General features: G+C 42.7%; 1 protein-coding gene across 1 annotated transcript; it reads left to right on the forward strand.

The window, feature by feature from the left end:
• The first annotated feature begins 212 nt into the window (after window positions 1-212).
• Window positions 213-18682, forward strand: LOC139459345 (barH-like 1 homeobox protein). The gene is made up of 3 exons (XM_071240809.1): window positions 213-953; window positions 11233-11473; window positions 17383-18682. The coding sequence occupies exons 1-3, from the start codon at window positions 611-613 to the stop codon at window positions 17636-17638; spliced, it is 840 nt and encodes a 279-aa protein (XP_071096910.1). The 5' UTR covers window positions 213-610; the 3' UTR covers window positions 17639-18682.
• Window positions 18683-19403: the final 721 nt, after the last annotated feature.

A 19403-nucleotide genomic window follows, 5' to 3' on the forward strand; every position in this document is an offset into this window, starting at 1 on the left:
CACACTTGCCCCGCCCACTGCACTCAGTAAGCCACACCTCCTGGCGGATGATTGGCTGAATGCATGTCAATACAGTTGTTACTGACACACATGGACAGGTCGGAGCGAATAACACGCTGAAGCATGATAGATGTCCCACCGCTCGACGCGCATAGTCGAGATAATTTGCAAACAAATCGAAATTGCAGTGATCGGTGCTGAAGAGTATTGATTCCCGCGAACTGTGACAATCTGCGCCAGTAAGTAGCGAGAGTGCCGCCCAATAGGACTCGCATCGTCCTGGCTCATTATCGCAACAAGACAGGATAAACTGAACGGCAGTGGTTGGTTGATAGCTGATTAATTCTGATTATCCAAACTTGTGTTTCTGGATGGAATGAAGTCGTCTTACAACCGAGTCACAGACGGATGACGGTCGCCTGGAACTGTGGGAAAGATTGTCACAACATTGAGACAACATTTGGAATTGAGAGATTTCTGTATTTCTTGGAACCACAGTTTGGGTTGTGTGTTCTTTGAACAAAAGTACTGGCCACCTTCAAATCCAGCCATTTACACTCGACCCCCGCGGTCATTCTACATCTACTGGAGTTTGTAATTTACATCCGACATGTCCGACTCCAAGTCAAGTGTCGCCTTCAACCACAGCGACAGTGAGGGCGACGTTGTTGGAAATGATAAATGCGAAAGTCCTTCAACAACTTCAGGGGCAGATAACTCTGAGGACAGAGAGTCACCGAGGGGTGGTGTCAAATATTCGCCACCCCACAGCAAACCCTCATTTCTTATATCAGACATTCTGTCGGACAGAGGCCCGCACAGGTCCGACCCAGTGTTCCCATCCGTGAACCCTCTCTACCGGCACCGGCCCGATCCCCCGGCAGAACTACCACACCCAGACTACTTCGTCACACAACCGGGGGACGACGAGAACGACGACAAACTTAGTGATTGTAAGTATACGCCGATAGCTATACCCATAGAGTAGTACGATAGCTATACCCATAGAATAACGATAGTTATACACGTACAGTATCCCCATACATCCTGACACAGGGATGAAAGTGGATAAGAGAGCCAACAGCAGCAGCTGTAAACTGGTAATTTTGTTTGGACGCACTATTTGACAAAAATATATATATATAATTAAATTAAGCAGGCCGTGGTCCTTATAAAGAATTCGAAACAAGTAGCGTTTTATACCAGTTAGCCACACTCTCTGACACCTCGCAACCCGCGCTCCTTGTAGAGAATCCTGAACATATCCAGGTTTTCTCCACACACACACCCCGCCACACCCGTCAACCCCGTCAACCGTCGACCCCGGTACATCACCACGGCTTGTCGTCGTGTGATTCAGTGATATGAGTATGCACTAACACATCGGCGGAGGTAACTCCCCGAGCCAGAGGAGACTTTCCTGTCAGGCAAACAGCTTCACTCGTGTAAGGTCTGAAAAGTGAAAACAAATCTGTAATCACATATCAAATTTTCACACACAAAAATAACACATCGGAAATTTTTTAAATAATTAGGCTATGAATTGGTGATGAAGACAGGACACTTTTTTATGGATAACTACTTCTTTAATGTTTGTAAACAATGTGCCAGGGCTACTTCTGGCTCCGTCATTTCCCCGCTTACACAGGATACAGAAGCTGCTTGCCTATTCATGTTCCTCTAACATGGGAGGCAAAGACTTTACATTTGGATCAAGTTTAATTATTACATTCCATATATATTTATGAGCTTTATTAATTTTAAATTATTAATTAATGATCAGCTATGAAGTTGTGTTTGTAAGATCCAGGCCGGCCCACCCATCTTGCGGCAACTCATACAAGCTTCACTTTCTTAACATGTGTTCCTTGAATAATAAATCCAGATCAGTTCTATGTTGCAAACAAAGCAATTGTTAACAGAATATTTTCAATAACTGTAGAATATTGTACGAAGATGGTATATAAAGCCTTTGTTTGTATATTTTTGTAGTAGTTGTATTGGTCCCATAATTCTTTGTTATATAAAACACGGCCAAGTTTCTGCTAAATGTTGTATTTTAATGATAGCAAATCATGTCATTATTCACCCGTCACCTGAGAAGAAACAGCATGAAAATGCAGGCAACGTTTCAACCCGTGAGATTTTACATAGGATTATTTTCATACAGGTAGTGATACTTTTCTTGTATTATTCTCATTTTTCTGTTAAACAATCTCTTCTTAAAATTATTTAAAAACTAGTCCTAAGCTTAGATACTATTCATATTATTGCATATCGATGAGTATTTGACAGTTGACAACAATCTGCTTTCCTTCCCGCTGCGCTCTGTATAAGTCTGTACCAATGCCGGGGCGGACGTCGCGGAACTGTCGAGCACATTACCTCCAGGTCTTCTAGAACCTTCCTCAGATCTGACGCGTTGAAATATGTGTTCAAACGAAAAATAAAAAAAACAAGATATAATGAACAAAAGAAGCAAGAAATAATAGAATTAATTTACCATCACCAAATGCGTATTTATTTGAAGATAAATTAGTACTCGCCTGAACTTTAACGCCCGTCGCAGCGGTAATTGCCAAATTATTACAGAAATATATTTTTATGTCAAGAAAGAATATTTTTTACAAATATATACTTATAACAGGAATATATTTTTATGTCAAGAAAGAATACTTTATACAAATATATACTTATAACAGGAATATATTTTTATGTCAAGAAAGAATATTTTATACAAATATATACTTATAACAGGAATATATTTTTATGTCAAGAAAGAATACTTTATACAAACAAGCAAACAACAGATAACCGTCTCCCCTCCAGAGGCAAACCGATTGTCTGTACCTGCTTGCTTCCACTGATGAATGTAGCAATGTAGTCAATAACACTCCCCAATCCATGCATGTACAAAACATTATTCTTTTAAATCAAAATTGTATACGGTTGCAAAGTTTCCATTCTTTTCCGTTCTCGGCGCTCAGCCATTGTGTGGGTGAGCATGGTGGTGTGTGTGTGTCAGTCCGCGGCTCACACACTGTGTGTATTATTTAAGCATTAAGTGGATATGGCCTGACGGAGTATGCTTCCATATTCTCAGCGGAGCGCGTGATATAACGGTGATGAATGCATCCAAACTCTATGGCGACTGTGTCGGGCGTCCTACAAGACACTTCTCACACAGGCAAATCGGCAGCGCCGCGGAGTAACAAAGAACATTTTTAACATACATTAAACGTAATACCAGTTTCCGATGATGAACGTATAAATTATTTACACTCCTTAAACCTTAGATAAAACTCTCCATTCAGCCATATCCACGCCATCTAAGTTTAATGTGCATGTCATTGTGAAGAAGTCAGACCCGCTCCGTCAGGGAACTACGCTATATAGGTGATCTCCAAGTACTGCCATACAACTGCAAAACAACGGCTAGTTTCACACGGCAATATTTGTATACCGGTTAAAATTAATTATTAAAGAATTCCTGTAGAATCCCGCTTTGATCAGCAATGCAGTGGTGGATTTTAACTGCGGGTGTGCAACTGTTTTTCTACTTGACTGCCTGATGCCGTCGGGTGGTTGATGCCGTCGGGTGGTTGATGTTCGTCGTTGCTGAAGATGACGACACCACACGGATAATCGTATCCGTCAATTAATGAACATTTCATAAACTTTGCAAAAACTTACCCACTTTGAGACTGCGTTATTTTGGGAGTTATTTTCAATAAATGGTTTGGCGTAGGATAGGGGCCGGTGGACTAGATATGTTGCAAATACTGGTATATAAATAAACATAATTAAAAGCAGAGCAAAAGTTAATAAAAAAATGAATGAATGAATAAATAAATAAATAAATAAATAAATAAATAAATAAATAAATAAATAAATAAATAAATAAATAAATAAATCACGAAAAGAGTGATAGATAATGTATTATATGGTCTCTGCTACAAAAAATGAAAAACATCTAATTAACAGAGGTTTCCTTTTCTTCATCCTGACCTGAAGCAAGCGCTCCCCCACCCCACACACCGAGGTAGTCTTTGCCCCCGCATGCCAACATACCATTTCCTCGTTATTTGTCGACAGATCCTAAGTTGCCAACTCGAGGAAATGATTGTCGATATTCAAGTCAAACGACCCTGTAAGTTGACAAATCGCCGAGCAGTTGTTGAGGAAAGCCAATTCTAACTGATCTATAGCGTGCGGAGCGGGCACATATCACACAAGCCAACATCGCGCCGGTGTGGCTGATCCCCCTCAACCCGATACGTACCCGTGAGGGTCACCTCGCACCCCCGGGTAGAACCTGCTACCCGCGACCGGCCGCGGCGCTGTGGCGGACTCCTCTACGTCTCAAGGGTGGGTGGTCAGTCAATGCGTACAACACCACCCCCGGGAGCGGCAGGGGTGGGGATAGGGGTGGGGATCAGGACTGGAGGCACAGCGATATGGGATTGGGTGGGTGAATGCGAATTGGGAGTTGTGGGGAGGAATTGAGCAGCAGGGCGGGTGTGATGGTGTCCTTGTTGTTACTGTGGATAAGATGAGGTTGGGGTGGGAGTGTGTGGGGGTGGGGGGTTGGGGGGTGGGGGGTTGGGGGTGGGATGAGGTGGGGGGGGGGGGGGGGGGGGGGGTAGGGGGTAGTTTGGGCGAGGGGTTAGGGTAGCATCTTATGCCCTTGGAATACTGTTGGCGAGGTGGGTGGGGGAGGAGACGGTTGGGGCGGGATTACAGGGCTTATCAACGCCATCTCTCCCTCCGTCAGTGTGACAGAGGAATGAATTGGTAACCACCAGCTGATTGTATCTGCAGAAATACTTTCTACCACCAACTGCCCCCTTGCACGGCAGATACCCCTTCCACATTCCCCGCACGGGTCCGCAACAATGTTCCACCTGTAACATTAGATCTGGTCACCTATTTTATGGCAAAATTTAGAAAGAACGTATATAGCTGGGCCCAACATAGGGGGACGCCGGACCCCACAGCCGCTGGTTGGGGTTCTACCCAAACATGCACCTTTTCAAATGATTGATGGAGACCACGCTCGTGCATGTCGGCTTCAATTATCCTACTCAGTGTGTGGCGTTATAGTTTTGTAAGCTTGTACAATGTTTGAAGCGCGCTTGTCCACATACTGACAACTTAATTGATGTTGGTACTAGTTTCTCCACATGCCGTGTAATGAGATGGGTACTGTTTCTCCACATGCTGATAACGTGTGATGAGATGGGTACTTGTTTCTACACATATTGATACCGTGTGATGAGATGGGTACTAGTTTCTCCACATGCTGATACCGTGTGATGAGATGGGTACTTGTTTCTCCACATGCTGATACCGTGGGATGATATTGGTACTTGTTTCTCCACATGCTGATACCGTGTAATGGTATTGGTACTAGGTTTCTCCACCTTTTCATAACTTGTGATGCAATTTCCACAGTATACACATTCTCCATACGTCATATGTCGTTAGTCGATCAATAAGGGTGTTTAATTTGCATGCGGAAGGATATCCCCTGTTGACGGGAGAAGGCCAGTGACGTGTGCACATGCATGATTTAGTTCTGACAATGACGGAATACCGTGCTGGTCGTGGCCTACAGGGGCGGGGCGGACGGGGCTCATCAACAAGGATGTCGGACAAATGACCTCGCGTTTTCCTTATAAGTATCGCTAATTCTTACTGATTGTTCCAAATAATACTATTGATATGTCTGATAAGGTTTTGACCATGACATACCGTATCACTTGCGTTGACTCACTTTCCTCAGAAATGTCAACAATTTTCACTAAGTCTTCCTTATTGTCCGTGTGAAGTCCTGGCGGGCTGTAAGTGAAGACAGTGTGTGAGTCTTTGTTCTCAAGTCCTCTAATTGCTGACGACACGAGAGATGCGGGTAGATATAGTCGACTACAGCCAGCACAATGAGTTTAGTTAAGTGTTATCTGGAAGACAAGACAGCACGGCTCCAAACTCTCCACTCTCCACCGGTCGCTAACGTGCATGAAAATAGGATAGAACTTGAAACCTGTTATCTTTCTAAATTTAAATGTCTATTACCTCCTAAACATGTAATAGGATCTGTGTAAAACGTTTTGTCAGCGCGTTAAATGCTGTCTTTAACTACCCTCCCGCCTTTGACTCGCTATCCACGCCATCTACAACGATGAAATCAGATAAGTTGAGTAGAAGTACGAGAACAGTTGAAAGAAGTCACTGCAGATCGACTCGCCACACGGTGTGCAGCTAATCGCCCAAACCCGATAATCCGTGAATCTCTTTGTGGTGAAAGACGGCCCCCCTCCCCCCGTTGTGCTGCGTTGTGTGCCTCGATGACAACACAGGGATCCTTTACCTGGACACGGTCTCTCACAGGTGTGTTAATTACTGGACAGGTGTCGTCTTCAGGTGTGACTGGTGGATCTGCTTGGCGTTACAACCACACCAATTAGGGGCTGTACAATAATGAGACTATAAACAGACAAGTTGTTATGCGTTAACTGCCTTCATAGCCACTTGTACAATTGCTAATATTATCGTTAGCGCAAAGCGACAACAGAGTTTAGCAACCACTAGACGACAGTAGGGTCCAGTAAACACAACACGACAGTAGTGTCCAGTAAACACAACACGTCAGTAGTGTCCAGTAAACACAACACGACAGTAGTGTCCAGTAAACACAACACGACAGTAGTGTCCAGTAAACACAACACGACAGTAGTGTCCAGTAAACACAACACGACAGTAGTGTCCAGTAAACACAACACGACAGTAGTGTCCAGTAAACACAACACGACAGTAGTGTCCAGTAAACACAACACGACAGTACTGTCCAGTAAAGTGCTAAGTGTTAAAGGCGATGTTCACGCGGGATTCAACGACGTTGACAGGATACACGCCCCTCACCACATCCCAGTGGACGCGTAACTCATACCTCGCACGACACTCACACCCACCTCGTCCTGTAGTCATGTGGTCAGTCATATTGTCAGTCGTGGTCAGTTATGTTGTCAGTCATGTGGTCAGTCACATAGTCAGTCATGTGGACAGTCATGTGGTCAGTCATGTGGACAGTCATGCGGTCAGTCATGTGGAAAGTCATGTGGTCAGTCATGTGGTCAGTCATGTAGATAGTCATGTGGTCAGTCTTTTGCACAGTCATGTGTAACCTCAAAGTGGTCAGTCATGTGGTCAGTCATATAGTCAGTCATGTGGACAGTCATGTGGCCTTCATGTGGTGAGTCAAGTGGTGAGTCATGTGGTCAGTCATGAAGTCATGAATAAAATGGTTGAATTTGAGTCTCAATGGTGACGCATCCGCATCAGTAGCCTCCCTCAGACATGCTCCATCACCTGGTGACGTGACGCCTTCACGTGTGGAAGTCAGTGATAAGCACAGATTGACTAAGGCAAATAGGCTGAAAATCTGTTGTTAACATATGATTGATGTTTGAATGCAAGTCCCAAAATATCCCTGCTTAGTCTATAAACTAGCATTTCAGACATCAACACGACAGCAGGGAAGAACGTGTGCGGAAGTCGGCATTGCATACGCAAAGTAGAACCTCTAGCTGTAATTGAAATATCTTTCTTTGGGGATTTTATAAAAAAAAATCTTTTCCGAAAATACTGGAAAGAATAATGTGTCCTCATTTGTCAGAAACAAATGTATGTCTTGAAGCACTCTCAAACAAATATTTCAGCAACTGCTTCGATTTACTATATTTTATGTATCATATTAAGATTTCAAAACCTGAAACATATGTTAGCTACTGCAAGGAATGTGATAGTCCTGCAATATGACTTTGGAATTTATATTTTTTAGGGCAATCTTTTTTAACTAAAAGCCTAGGCAAGTCTAGATCTATCAAACTATCCTAGTCTAGTTTGCTTGATAAAACAGCAGAAGGGGAAAGGTTCTTTCGAAGAAAATAACTAAATAAAAGACAAGTGTTTTTTATTGACTAAGTGTTAGTCTAGGAATTTGAAAAAAAATAAACTGAATAAATTGAGAACTAACAGCAAATTTGAAAGTACTTAGATACAATGTACAACTCCACGTTCTTATACGCGTAAAAATATTTCCACGTTGTGGCACTCCCGGACCAGGAGACGATTGTACTCGGAAACGTACATTGTGAAATGACCCTGAAATGTTGCGATCACCATATTTTAGAAGGAGCCATATATTCTATAATTGTTTGTCCTATTCAGACCAAACTTCAGTTATCGGAATCAAGATTTTTGTTCACCCGAACCAGTTGCAAATTATTTCTCTAATAAATCATTGAATGTTAACGAAAAACAAATATCGTCCCAGAAAATGCCTGAAAATAAAATTATGCTTCTGATTGTTGAAAACCAAAGACATGGTTGGCCATAAAAAAGACCTTGTCGCAAGATAAAATATTTGGGCTCAAAGTTTTATTTAGAAAAATATCTAGTTCTGCAGATGAAGCTTAACCAAATATCTAGTCTCCATACCAAATAACTTGACCAATATTAGTGATGCGTACACAGGACGTTCATTCCTGTATCTGTATTAACTTGTATTCATATCAGTCGCTTGTAACCCTGTTAAGAGTGGCTCGTTACAATTGTAACTCAATAGTTATATGTGTTTCGTTACTTCATAGTTATTGTAACGAGGTGAGACTTACATGAACAATCCAGTTGTCTGTATCATCATATGAACATCTTGATGCTGAACCCCCAAACATTATCGTGTGACTCCCATGTGTGATTAGATCACTTTATGTTGTTATCGTCAACTTTATGCTTTTAAAATGTTGAATTGCCATCAGTGAATACAGTGCTGGCATCCAAACACTGACATGCATTTGTTTATGAAGTATGAACGTCTGACTTTATGACATGCATTTGTTTATGAAGTAAGAACGTCTGACTATATGACATGCATTTGTTTATGAAGTAAGAACGTCTGACTTTATGACATGCATTTGTTTATGAAGTATGAACGTCTGACTTTATGACATGCATTTGTTTATGAAGTATGAACGTCTGACTATATGACATGCATTTGTTTATGAAGTATGAACGTCTGACTTTATGACATGCATTTGTTTATGAAGTAAGAACGTCTGACTTTACGACATGCATTTGTTTATGAAGTATGAACGTCTGACTGTATGACATGCATTTGTTTATGAAGTATGAACGTCTGACTGTACGACATGCATTTGTATATGAAGTAAGAACGTCTGACTATATGACATGCATTTGTTTATGAAGTAAGAACGTCCGAAACAAGGTGGCCTATAGACACAAAGGACCTTTTTAAAAGACAGACAGACAGATAGTTGATTGCATGAACTACGCATGCCAAGGAAGTAATCGATTTAAGTTTCTCTTCGCCATTGGACTTTATATAGATATAAATATGTGTTATATACAACATCAAAGTTTTCTGATGAAATAATTTCATTAAAAGATGTTACAGTTTGAAACTTGATATACTGTTTAAGATACATATTTCTTAAGGCTGAATAACGCTCACATACAAGTAAAACATGAAATTCATCTTCAATAAAAGATATACCATTTTCTATACAATATTTACATAATCGTTCAGTGTATGGGACATTTGTGTATCTCCCCAAGTCAACTGCAAGTTTAAACTTGCTACATCTGAAACGAGTCATACATATTCTCAGATGTACTGGTATGGGGAGTGTAAAATATGTTTATACATTTAACAGGGATTTAAAATGTTTATGATAAAAGGTATCATATATACTATTCATAGAACTACACCATGATTGTTGAAGGTTATCAAATAATCTTTGCTTAAAAAGATGAATAAATATCATCACATTGCCAACAGCTTGTGTTAACCATACATATCCAAAACCTAATTTAAACAAGATGTTCTTAATGTGAGTAGCCCATGTGGTGCGACCAGAATGGTACAGTGATTTGAGCATTAAATAGCATTGTGCTCGTCCAAACGCAGTAGCCTGCACCAATACTTGATGGCCCTTGCGGTATACACAAGTTGGAGAGGGGCTCTTCCGCACTCTCCTAAAACCATTGCATTGTTTGTTGTTTTACCTGTATTTAGAAACCATTTACACATTTTATTCTGTACGTCTTCAATAATTTTACAATATGAAATGCCCCATACGTCTGCACCGTAACAGACAATAGGCACAATCATAGCATCAAATATCTTAAATAAATCTTGACAGGGTATATTACCAACTTTCTTTTGATATCTATATAATGTCATAATGGCCTTGTTACTCTGTGCTGCAGGAGTATTTAGTGCCTTAGTCCAAACAAGTTTGGGCGTGAACACAATACCTAAATATCTATAAAACAACACAGTTGCAATATATCCACTATTAAATTTCCATTTTGGCATGCGTAGTTCGTGCAATCAACCATTGTGTGTGTATTATGGGCCTATGGCCTTCTCACTTAATAAACTGTCTGTCCGTTTCTAAAAGGTATTTAAGCAATACAAATAATATAAATATACACACAAGCATACAAATAAATACATATACACACATATCCATGCACATAGATCCATACACGTAATATATATAATATTTCATACTTGCAATATAGTTTTTCCAAATACTTTATGTGTGAAAATTCCTATTGACATATTAAAAACCCAAACCAAATTCATTAGAAAAATGATTTGTTTATATATTATACATGTCTCTGTTACCAGATTTTATTTGCTTTTTCCTTTTCTGTTAAGTCTTCAGGATACTTCAACCCGACTGCCGTAGTATTTCACATTTGTATTTATCATTAATTAACTATCGGGGTTTGTTTCATACTTTCTTTCTTCATCATATTCTTTTGTGTTTCTTTTAGATAATGTTGATTCGTATTGGATTTGCATGTATTAGTTTCCCTGTTTTCCATGTTGGACATTAACAATACACGGGAACATCGCTCATTAACACACCGAAGCATTTGTTCCTGCCAACGGGAACTTGTCACTGCAGTTTTATGTATTTAATCTTAATCGGAACTAAATTTGGGAGGAACAAAAACATCCTTGTGTGGTGGGTTCGACGGAAAGCTTTATGATTATTGCATCTAATCATGCCTCGCAATTTCATTTCTTAAACAACTTAGTTGTTTCCAAAGTTGTATGAGATAAGTTATATGTGGGTTCCACGTTTCATTGGTTCTACATTGAATGTATTTACGAGTAACATGCCTGTGTTGTTCCAGCATTGCACGAGTCGGAGGGTGCCGGGTGCCACGCCCACGACCACGCCCACGACAACCCTAACTGCCCCTCCAAGTCCAAGAAGCCCCGCAAGGCCCGTACGGCGTTCACCGACCACCAGCTGAGCTGTCTGGAGAAAAGCTTTGAGAGACAGAAATACCTCAGTGTCCAGGACAGGATGGAACTCGCGGCCAAACTCAACCTGACCGACACCCAAGTAAAGACGTGGTACCAAAACAGAAGGTAAGACATATTTCAGCTCAAAGTAATATCACTCTCACTGTGAGGGAGACATATATCAGCTGAGAGTAATCTCACTCTCACTGTGAACGAGACATATATGAGCTTAGAGTAATCCGTTTCTCACTTTGAGTGAGACACATCTCAGATTAGAGTAATATCCATCTCACTTTGGGCGAGACATTTATTATTTTTAGAGTAATCTCCTTCTCACTTTGGGCAAGACCCATCTCAGCTGAAAGTAATTTCCTACCCAAGTTGAGCGAGACATATTTTAGATTTAGAGTAATCTCACTCTCACTGTGGGCGAGACATATTTTAGATTTAGAGAAATCTCCTTCTCACTGTGGCCGAGACACATCTCAGCTTAGAGTAATCTCACTCTCACTTTGGGTGAGACATATATCATATTTAGAGTAATCTCACTCTCACTGTGGGCGAGACACATCTCAGCAAAGAGTAATCTCGCTCTCACTGTGGGCGAGACACATCTCAGCAAAGAGTAATCTCATTCTCACTGTCTGCGATACACATCTCAGCTAAGATTAATCTCCTTCTCACTGTGGACGAGACGTGTAATCTCATTCTCACTGAGATTGAGACATATCTGAGCTACGTGTACTCTAACTCTCGGGTTTTCTGAGGTGATGCATGTGTTGTTTGTTGACGGAAACACAGCCACCAATATTTTCCACCAACAACAGACAACTGGTAGAAGTGCAAACCCCACTTCATCACCTCAATGTAATGATCTGGCATCCACTTGACATACTACTCAAATAATAATAATAATAATAATAATGATAATAATAATAATAATGATATTATTATTATTATTATTATTATTATTATTGTTGTTGTTGTTGTTGTTGTTTCTTAAGCGACATGATGGATTGGCTCGATCGTTTTATTACCGTCTTCGCCATGCTTGTGGTTTTGACACAGTAGTCCATCCATGGTACGACCCGGAATATTTCGAGGGCGTCATGGAAAATGATAAATACAAATTTCTTTGGAATAGGCTGCAGTGTTTGGGAGTCAGATTCTACGAAAAGTTCTGGCGGGTTTCACTAGGCAGCGGTTCCTGGGACTTATAAGGGCGCGTGTAAAAGGGGCAAGGGCCCTGAGCTGATGATTTGCCTAACCAGCCTGACTGTGCCAGGATCACCCAAACAATCTTTGCTGCATTTTTTTGTTTTAATAATAATAATAATAATAATAATAATAATAATAATAATAATAATAATAATAATATATGGATCATAATGTTTTATCATTTTAAATAAAAGTTGCATCTGTCCCGTAATGGAATGTTTCTGCAATAAATATTTCGTTATCTTATCTAAGTAACAACAATGTATGGGACAAGTTAGATACCGGAAAAAAACATACAGCAGAAGCGTCATGGCAAGTCTGTCACCAACTCGACCGGCAACGCCTTTCAACGGACACCAGGCGCCACATTTTTGATGATGACGACGATAATTACAATGACGACACGGTGCTGTGACGAGACGACCCTTCGGGGTTTCACCGTCTACCCAGGGCAAACGTCCCTGACAACGCACATGCGTCTCTCTGGTCGCGGCCCAGGTGCTCCGGCTGTAGGTGCTGACAGCAATATATGCAGAGGCATGTGGATAAATATTTTCAACATCTTAAGATCGGTGTAGGTGTTCCCCGACCGAGAACAGTGAGAGCCATGTGTTGCCTGTAGCGAGACACTTACTGAAGTCTCCTTCAGACAATCGGGAGGTTTAATCATGGTTTAGACGTTATGTTAGCTCCAATATTGACTTAGCTTACTATTTGTTGGGGAGAAAGGTGTCCCCATGGCCGTCGTGTCGAGCCAGCCAGGGGAGCAGGCCTAATGTTATCCTACAGTTGCACCATCTTTGATGCTACATAAAGACCAAGAGAAAACATTCTGTTTAAATAGGCGGTCTCGTTTAGCAAAGATAGCGTCATGTGTGGTACTCTCGGAGATACACACGGCGTTAAACACCGATACAGCCTTCAGTTGTGCTCTAATATATATATATCCCCTTGTCGGACTCAAGTAGTTTCACACTTACCCAGTCTCCCGCACCCCCCTGCCCCCCTCCCCACCCCCTCTATCCGGAGTGGGGACAGCTCCGGCAACCTACAGCCAGGGTGACTCAGTTCGAGTGGACTAGACTATGATACACGTATAACCGGTGATACCTGAAAGGTAAACACCGCGCATGTAACATTTGTTGTCGAGGAGGCTGACGTGAGCGTAGACTGGGTGCAGTGGGCAGCATGGGTACTGTTTCTATATTGTGTCATTTCTAGTGAAACCTGACATAACTAGACATAACAAAATACTAACCAGATTGTAGCTGGACATACCACAACGATAACCAGGGTACAACATGCGCCCCAAATTACCCTCTTACCGCCATGGTGGAGACACTCTGTGTATCACTCCTCCCCCACCAATATGACGGAGACGCTGTGAGTATCACTCCTCCCCCACCAATATGACGGAGACACTCTGAGTATCACTCCTCCCCCACCAATATGACGGAGACACTCTGAGTATCACTCCTCCCCCACCAATATGACGGAGACACTCTGTGTATCACTCCTCCCCCATCAATATGACGGAGACACTCTTTGTATCACTCCTCCCCCACCAATATGACGGAGACACTCTGAGTATCACTCCTCCCCCACCAATATGACGGAGACACTCTGAGTATCACTCCTCCCCCACCAATATGACGGAGACGCTGTGAGTATCACTCCTCCCCCACCAATATGACGGAGACACTCTGAGTATCACTCCTCCCCCACCAATATGACGGAGACGCTGTGAGTATCACTCCTCCCCCACCAATATGACGGAGACACTCTGAGTATCACTCCTCCCCCACCAATATGACGTAGACGCTCTGAGGACAAAACACCAGGCAGATGAAGCGCCCAGCAGCACATGCGGGTACATGCTTTTAATGACCTCACATCAACTGTTTAAAAAAAGAAATTTACTTTTAAGTATTTCAGGCAATTCTAATTGTAAAAATCTCTCACAGTTTCTAAACAGTCTGTGACTCGCCTATTGTCCCCGCGGCCCCTTGTGTCCACTATGTATTCATACGCCCGCCACCCCTGCTGGGCAAATTAGTCAGTTTGTCGGCACAGCCAACACTCACTGGTCGGAGATTGGCAAAATTAACGACTAGTATTTAACGATAATGTAATAGCATTTAATTATTCCATGCACTGGCGATAACATCTCTTCTTGGCGACTTGAGATGCGCGATGCCGGCCCCTGCTCCACGCTCCACTGACCAGTGATGGGTTGTCTCCCTTGATGCGTGTAGTGATCAGCGCCCCCCAACCTGGCCTGGCATATGGGGCAATATAAACACATACAAGAAACACCGGGGTGGGGCTCGGGTGGGGCAGAGGTGGGGCAGGGGGAGGGATATCCCTCACCGTGCATCAACCTGCTTTAACATGTAGAGCTACACCAACAACAATGAAGATGAAGGGCGTGCCGCCAGAGGGTGGGGAGGGTGGTGGAGCATGTTAAACCCCCAAGTGACAGACGTTTGCCTCCAGGATATAACACAAGAGGTCAAAGGTGAAATGCATCTCGTTACGGCACGAGCGTCGCGAACAATAAGCAGCTATGTCACTCAGGTCACTCAGGCGACTCTCTCCACAAAAAGGCGAATAATAATAATAATAATAATAATAATAATAATAATAATAAAGTAATAATAATAATAATAATAATAATAATAATAATAATAATAGTCCTGACGATGACAATGATGGTGATAATGATGACGACGATACCTAAGGAAGTCTGTTGGGAAAAAAATGTTCGTCCTTCCAGTCTCCGTGGAATAATAAATACACTAATGATAAAAACAATGTATATCGGACAAGCATGATCGTGCGCCACCAATCACATTTCCACTCTGCCTCCTCTCTGTAGGCTCTGAAGAATGACTTCGCGTCCTATTGTCCTCAACCAAACAGGCTCAGCCATTGTCCCAATACAGCAAAAGTGAGTTGTTAATTTCCAATCACTTATTAATTTTCTGTTAAAGTAGCAGCATCGATCGCGTCTCTATTGTTTAAGATTTCAATTTTTCGCTAGATTGTATTTGTCGGCCATTGTTGAGGTGTGTGGGTTACTGGAGTGCCCTGTGCCTCCTGTCTATAGTGCTAAATGGGGGAGATGAGACGCAGCCCCCCCCCCCCCCCCCCCTTCCAGTATCACAGTTGCCGTTCAGTGTTTAGTTGCAGTTTGTGACGTCCTTGTCGCCGCCCGAACAAATTCATGACATCTTCACGCATCGACAAACGAATTTGGCCACATCTCGCTCGCCCAGTGACGAGGGAGCGAGGCTAAATGAAGGGGAAAGTCAGGCTATTTGTATGTCGTCCTGAGATCGCGATACTAAACCAGGGATAGGGATCATCTTCATTAAAAGTAATGAGGAGAAATGGGAAAGTGATAGCTGTTCTATCATCCGTAGCGTTGTTTAGCACATTGTTTGCTTGCCTTAAGAGATATTTCTCGCCCCGCCGCCTTGGAGCAGACTCTCGCGATCTGACGGACGGGCTTCTGCATCGCGGGGCCACCAGGGTCTCGAGCTCTATTCTCTCGCTGCCCGCCCTGTCAACACGGGCGCCACAACGGCCTAAATGACCAAAACCCGCCTTGCATACAACCAGCAATACTTAAAACCGATACTTGATCACCATAACATTAAAACGTCGCGGATTCGTTAAGGATCGTTTGTCTTCGGCAGTTTCCGGAGCTGACGCCGCTGACTGTTTCTATTAAACATAAATAAAGCAGGGCATCTACTGTTGGAATATAAATAGGCGCTAAGGTATCGTCTCCCCGCGCCTACATCACACTACTGACAAATTACGTGTAAATAGTGTGTCAGTGTTCTCTCATTTAAATAATCCATACCGCGCAGAATAAAAGGTAACTTGTACACTGGCTCCTGACAGTCAAGTGGAAACAGTAATGAACAGGGTACAATCCTGGAACACAGATACGTAGTGAGCTTTTCCCACCTCACGGGTATGTGTAGGAGACATGCCTTGTGCTGAGTTTAACACCGTCATCTGTCAGTCTGATCATGAGCGTTGCCTTGTGCTGAGTCTAACACTGTCATCTGTCAGTCTGAGCGTTGCCTTGTGCTGAGTTTAACACCGTCATCTGTCAGTCTGAACGTTGCCTTGTGCTGAGTTTAACACTGTCATCTGTCAGTCTGAGCGTTGCCTTGTGCTGAGTTTAACACCGTCATCTGTCAGTCTGAACGTTGCCTTGTGCTGAGTTTAACACTGTCATCTGTCAGTCTGAGTGTTGTCTTGTGCTGAGTTTAACACTGTCGGTCTGAGCGTTGCCTTGTGCTGACTTTCACATCGTCATCAGTTTAACACTGTCAGTCTGAGAGTTGCGTTGTGTTGAGTTTAACACCGTCATCAGTTTAACACTGTCAGTCTGAACGTTGCCTTGTGTTGAGTTTAACATTGTCATCTGTCAGTCTGAGCGTTGTCTTGTGTTGAGTTTAACATTGTCATCTGTCAGTCTGAACGATGCCTTGTGCTGAGTTTAACACTGTCAGTCTTGGCGTTGTCTTGTGCTAAGTTCAACACTGCCCTGTTAGTTTGTCTCACAGTCCTGAATCATATTATTTCCCCTTCCACCTAGCCCTCTCTGTAATGCTGGAGCCCAAAATGAATCAAGTCTAGATTTTCCAAACGTTCAGGAATCGCCCATCACCCTGGACTCCTTTTCAATTTAAATTGAGTTGTTTGTTTTTACGAAAATAATATATTTGCAGAGACTAAACGTTAGTGTACATGTCTGCGCGGGACGTATGTTGACATTTTCTGTCGTCTTTTTGCAGGACCAAGTGGAAGAGACAGACGGCGGTGGGTCTGGAACTCCTGGCGGAAGCGGGCAACTATGCCGCCGTACAGCGCATGCTCCAGTCTAGTCCTTACTGGTCGTCCTACCCCCACACGTCCACCATCCTCTCCAACATGGACGCCCTCTACTACAGACATGGCGTCGGAGCACTTCCGGTTAACAGGCCTATAATCCCGCGCATGCTCATCCACGGACTACAGCAGCACGTGAGCCACCTGCCCCCGCCTCACTAACCCGCGCCACCCACAGGACTTGTCACATTCCCAATACGGGTAGCTGTGATACAGACACGGGTCGACCCACGACCTTTAGTGCAGGGATCTTAACCTTGACCTTTTGTGCAGGGATAGTGACCTTGACCTTAAAGTGCTGAAAATATTAATCATCCAGTGAAATGACATGATTTCCTTGGCAACAGAGGCGTTAACGAAACTACAACGTTACGTTTGATGTTCTTCGCTTGGAATCGCTGAAGACTGCTCTTCTGGTGCCCTGGTATCTTGATGGTGTTCAAAGTGTGATGACAAACTACGACGCGTACTGCCAATGTGAGGTCAGCCGCTTCAGCTGGGCGTACTCTGGAGCGTTGTCTGTTCGTTGTATATTGGGAAGCACACAAGCGGACACACACAATGTGTTTGTTACCATGGATATCCTAGTTACCAGGGAGATCCTAGACTTGGAATCACCTGTCCCTGGGTATCTGTCCCTTGTATACAGGGAACCTCCAGACGTGTTAAGAGCGGACACAGAGTAACTGTCCGTTATGTGCAGGGGATGTCTAGATACGTGTACCGGTACTGGGAGACTGAAGACTTTGAAACACGGACAGTGTGTTGTAGGTGCTTGACGGATCACATTGATGAGCACAATGATAACCCTCTCTGCCTGTACCGTAGAGAGGAAGTCTGTATCTATATGCACACACTATTTATGCGTAATTGAAATGTACTTGTAATATATTGACGTTATGTTCAGTATTAAGAACTTCTATAAAACCACGACTATGTTGTGTTGGATTTACAGAGCCTTCCACTGCCTACTTCAATGTACAGACCAAACACTTTCCACACCACAACTTTTAGAAAGTTCCCTTAAATGTTCTTTTATCTCAGATGTGTTTATTTATATTGTAAGAATAAGGAATTACAACGTTAAGAGACAGGGAGGTCACACAGGGAGAGCGCGCGTGTGTGTCCGACAAAGAAAGCCAAACACAAGAGATCCTTCTATTACGTCACGTGGTCATATCACGTGACACACAATGTGGTTTGTGAATAAAGATGAAAGTTTCTTGAAATCAGTTTTCTTTATTCTTGTCATCATGCCGTTGTCTGCCATTGTGCTCGCGTCACGTCTCGTCTCAGTTACACTAACAAGTCATGAATGGCCGCACTCGGCTCTCACTGCCGGCAGAATAGCTGTTAGCCGCTTCCAATCAGGTTTGGCCAATTGATGCTAGTTCCAAATTTAAATGATAATTTAATTGTCTAAACGATCATGTCCGACTAGAACTAGGGATTAGTATTGTTATTCTTTTGTGCTTCGGCTTATTGAAGGCATTCTCGATTTAAACTGGATTGATTCGTTAATTCATAGCCAATTTATTGGCTAAATTATGAACCTTTTAAATCAATCTAGCTCAGGAATCGAGAACAAAATTTAGCCAGAGCAAGTGCAAATTCGATTTCTAACAAAAAGACTCTGTATAGCCCAATTTTGCCATTTGAATGAGAAGTTTGTTTCCCTGTCGGCTAATTTACTCAATTTGCTTTAGAAAACGCGCTTGTGAGAGCAACGGAAGCCACGATATCCATGAGAATACGAGACTAACGATCGGACTTGTTGTCTTAATTATTGCATTTCGGGGCAAGTCGAGCGAGCGTCAGAAGGAGCTGCGCTGTAATGGAGACTGATTATTGCCGAAATTGTCCCTGAATCAGCTTCGCAGATCTCTTTACTTGATCTCATTACAGAGTAATGGAAAGGATATAGGCG

This window comes from Haliotis cracherodii, unplaced genomic scaffold, assembly GCF_022045235.1.
Source record: "Haliotis cracherodii isolate W230 unplaced genomic scaffold, xgHalCrac1.p SCAF_13, whole genome shotgun sequence".
In the NCBI taxonomy this organism is placed as follows: Eukaryota; Metazoa; Mollusca; class Gastropoda; order Lepetellida; family Haliotidae; genus Haliotis; species Haliotis cracherodii.

Coding starts and splice junctions, on each gene's coding strand:
- LOC139459345 (XM_071240809.1), top strand. CDS start 611: ATGTCCGACTCCAAGTCAAGTGTCGCCTTCAACCACAGCGACAGTGAG. Junction 954..11,232: donor CGACGACAAACTTAGTGATT/GTAAGTATACGC, acceptor GTGTTGTTCCAG/CATTGCACGAGTCGGAGGGT. Junction 11,474..17,382: donor ACGTGGTACCAAAACAGAAG/GTAAGACATATT, acceptor GTCTTTTTGCAG/GACCAAGTGGAAGAGACAGA.